Genomic DNA, 3,551 nt, shown 5'->3' on the forward strand with positions numbered 1-3,551 from the left:
TGTAATGTGGTGGTATGTTGTGTCACCATGGTGATAAGGTGTAACTCTGTCATTGAAACAGGATAGTAATAAGACTGTAATGTGGTGGTATGTTGTGTCACCATGGTGATAAGGTGTAACTCTGTCATAGAGGTGAAACAGGATAGTAATAAGACTGTAATGTGTGGTATGTTGTGTCACCATGGTGATAAGGTGTAACTCTGTCATAGAGGTGAAATAGGTATTAATAAGACTGTAATGTGGTGGTTTTGTGTCACCATGGTGATAAGTGTAACTCTGTCATATAGGTGAAATAGGGTATTAATAAGACTGTAATGTGGTGGTATGTTGTGTCACCATGGTGATAAGGTGTAACTCTGTCATATAGGTGAAATAGGGTAGTAATAAGACTGTAATGTGGTGGTATGTTGTGTCACCATGGTGATAAGATGTAACACTGTCATAGAGGTGAAATAGGGTAGTAATAGACTGTAATGTGGTGGTATGTTGTGTCACCATGGTGATAAGATGAACATGTAGGTGAAATAGGGTAGTAATAAGATGTAATGTCACCATGGTGATAAGATGTAACACTGTCATAGAGGTGAAATAGGGTAGTAATAGACTGTAATGTGAATATGAACATGTACATATGAATGGTGTGTAAATATTATTTTGTTGTCTCTTTGGTGTCTTTCCTATATATATATATATATATATAAAACAAATAGTATTTCATGTAACATATTATCTTGTTCTTGTCTATTAATTACTGGTGTAAAGTACTAAAGTAAAAATATTTTAAAGTACTTTAAAGTACTAAGTCGTTTTTTTCGTATCTTTACTACTAAATAGTATTATATAGTATATATATATATATATATATATATATATATATATATATATATATATAAAATAAATAGTATTTCATGTACCATCTTATCTTGTTCTTGTCTATGAATTACTGGTGTAAAGTACAAAAGTAAAAATATTTTAAAGTATTTTAAAGTACTAAAGTAAACATATTTTAAAGTACTAAGTAGTTTTTTTCGTATCTTTACTTTACTATTCATATTTTTGACAACTTTTACTTTTACTTCATACATTTCCGCTGGCACCCAAATTTACAAAAGTAAATCAAATAAAAAACAAGAAAATCATGTCATTTGGTTTGCTAAATATAAGGAATTTGAAATTATTTATACTTTTACTTTTGATACGTAAGTATATTTTAGGAATTACATTTGCTTTTGATACTTAAGTGTATTTAAAACCAAATACTTTTTTATTTTTACTCAAGTAGGATTTTTCTTTACCCAAGTATGACAATTGGATACTTGTTCTCCCACTGCTTTTACTGTCTTTTATATAGACCCCAGGAAGAGTAGCTGAGACATGTGCAGTAGCTAAAGGGGATCCTAATAAACTAAACTAATGTGGTGTTACGGTGTGTTACCGTGGTGATAAGGTGTTCTTAACCTCTCCCTCTCTACAGGGTCTACTGGTGGCCATCTTGTATTGTTTCGTCAACAAAGAGGTGAGTCTGAATGCCCTTTTCCCTCTCACTCCTCTCTCCCTCTCCCCCTCTCTCTCTTGTCTCCCCCCTCTTATATAATCTTATCATTATCTGTCTTTATCTGCTCCTCTCTCTCTCTCGCTCTCTCTTTTTTCCTCCCTCCTCTCTCCTTCTCTCTCCCTCCATCTGTTTGTCTCTCTCCAGGTCCAGTCTGAGATGTTGAAAAAGTGGAAGAGGTGGAAGCTGGGTAAAGACATCGAAGAAGAGTACCGTCATACATACAGCCACGCGCTTCACGTCAAGAGCGGCAGCATCGTCACCGGCAACCTGGCCGGTGTCCAAGACAACGGCAGCGACCCTAAAGACTCACAGTTAGCCCCCAACCCCGACTACGACCCTGATCCTAACCCTGCCTCAACCTCCATCACCCCCAATGAGAGCAGTAGATTGGTGGGGTCCTGCCACAACAGGATGGATAAAACAAAGACTCAACCCTCCCTGCAGTGTCCCTCCACACCACATGGTGGCACTAACAACTGCAGCACTCTGATGGAGGACATTTGTCTGGAGGAGAGGGCTCAGAGTTATACACGCCCAGAGGAGGGCGCCGAAAGCAACTTCTGACCAACGGGGGAAGACCATCCCCAGCCTATGGATAGATTGATTGGTTGATTGATAGATTGCTAAAGTGTTCTGGTGTAGAAAGAGACAACACACCTACTGGAGGGGTCCGTTAATGCATTGCAGGTCCAGATCCTATGGATTGATTGATTGATTGATTGATTGATTGATTGGTTGGTTGGTTGATTGATTGATTGGTTGATTGGTTGATTGATTGGTTGATTACAGGTCCAGAAGACTTGATGGTCTGAAAATATGAAACATTTTACTGTTTATTTTTTGACCCCCCACTGTGTTCAGGTTGACAAGGACTACTACTAAAGGGAAACTAGCAGGCCTGCTAGCTGTGTTCAGGTTGACAAGGACTACTACTAAAGGGAAACTAGTAGGCCTGCTAGCTGTGTTCAGGTTGACAAGGACTACTACTAAAGGGAAACTAGTAGGCCTGCTAGCTGTGTTCAGGTTGACAAGGACTACTGCTAAAGGGAAACTAGTAGGCCTGCTAGCTGTGTTCAGGTTGACAAGGACTACTACTAAAGGGAAACTAGCAGGCCTGCTAGCTGTGTTCAGGTTGACAAGGACTACTACTAAAGGGAAACTAGCAGGCCTGCTAGCTGTGTTCAGGTTGACAAGGACTACTACTAAAGGGAAACTAGCAGGCCTGCTAGCTGTGTCCATGTGTACGACCGCTAACCAAACGCTACCCTCGCTCAACAACTCCCTGGCTGTGCTCCGATTCTCCTTCCCTTTTCTAGAAGTGTGCACTAGCACCCCCGTCAATCATTTAAAGCGTAGGATTGGTGTAGCTTCACATTGGCTGGAGGTAATTACCCACCATTTTCAGATGCATGTGAGGAAGTCCACACCGTGTGTCCCTGTGCTCTACTGCTACTGAGAGCTTCACTTGTCCTCTATGTCTTTGTGAGTGTGGCCCAAACGGAGCCCTATTCCCTATATAGTGCACTATTTTAGACGAGGACCCTATTGTATATAGTGCACTATTTTAGACCAGAACCCTATTGTATATAGTACACTACTTTAGACCAGAACCCTATTGTATATAGTACACTACTTTAGACCAGAGCACTATTCCCTATATAGTGCACTACTTTATACCAGAACCCTATTGTATATAGTACACTACTTTAGACCAGAACCCTATTCCCTATATAGTGCAATATTTTAGACCAGAGCCCTATTGTATATAGTACACTACTTTAGGTCCAGAGCACTATTCCCTGTATACTGCACTACTTTAGACCAGAACCCTATTGTATATAGGACACTACTTTAGACCAGAGCCCTATTCCCTATATAGTGTACTACTTTAGACCAGAGCCCTATTCCCTATATAGTGCACTACTTTTGACCAGAGCCCTATTCCCTATATAGTGCACTACTTTAGACCAGAGCCCTATTCCCTATATAGTGCACT

General features: G+C 39.9%; 1 protein-coding gene across 10 annotated transcripts in view; it reads left to right on the top strand.

Moving 5' to 3' along the window:
* gcgrb (glucagon receptor b) overlaps window positions 1-2,527 on the top strand; it is a 79,438-nt gene extending 76,911 nt beyond the window's left edge. For all 10 annotated transcript variants that reach the window (XM_042316114.1, XM_042316117.1, XM_042316121.1 and 7 more), the window contains 2 exons: window positions 1,475-1,516; window positions 1,700-2,527. In XM_042316114.1, coding sequence (XP_042172048.1) covers window positions 1,475-1,516; window positions 1,700-2,119 — 462 coding nt within the window. In that variant the 3' untranslated portion in view covers window positions 2,120-2,527. The remainder of the gene's footprint in view (window positions 1-1,474; window positions 1,517-1,699) is intronic.
* The last annotated feature ends 1,024 nt before the right edge of the window (window positions 2,528-3,551 follow it).

This window comes from Oncorhynchus tshawytscha, unplaced genomic scaffold (assembly GCF_018296145.1).
Source record: "Oncorhynchus tshawytscha isolate Ot180627B unplaced genomic scaffold, Otsh_v2.0 Un_contig_1375_pilon_pilon, whole genome shotgun sequence".
Taxonomy (NCBI): Eukaryota; Metazoa; Chordata; class Actinopteri; order Salmoniformes; family Salmonidae; genus Oncorhynchus; species Oncorhynchus tshawytscha.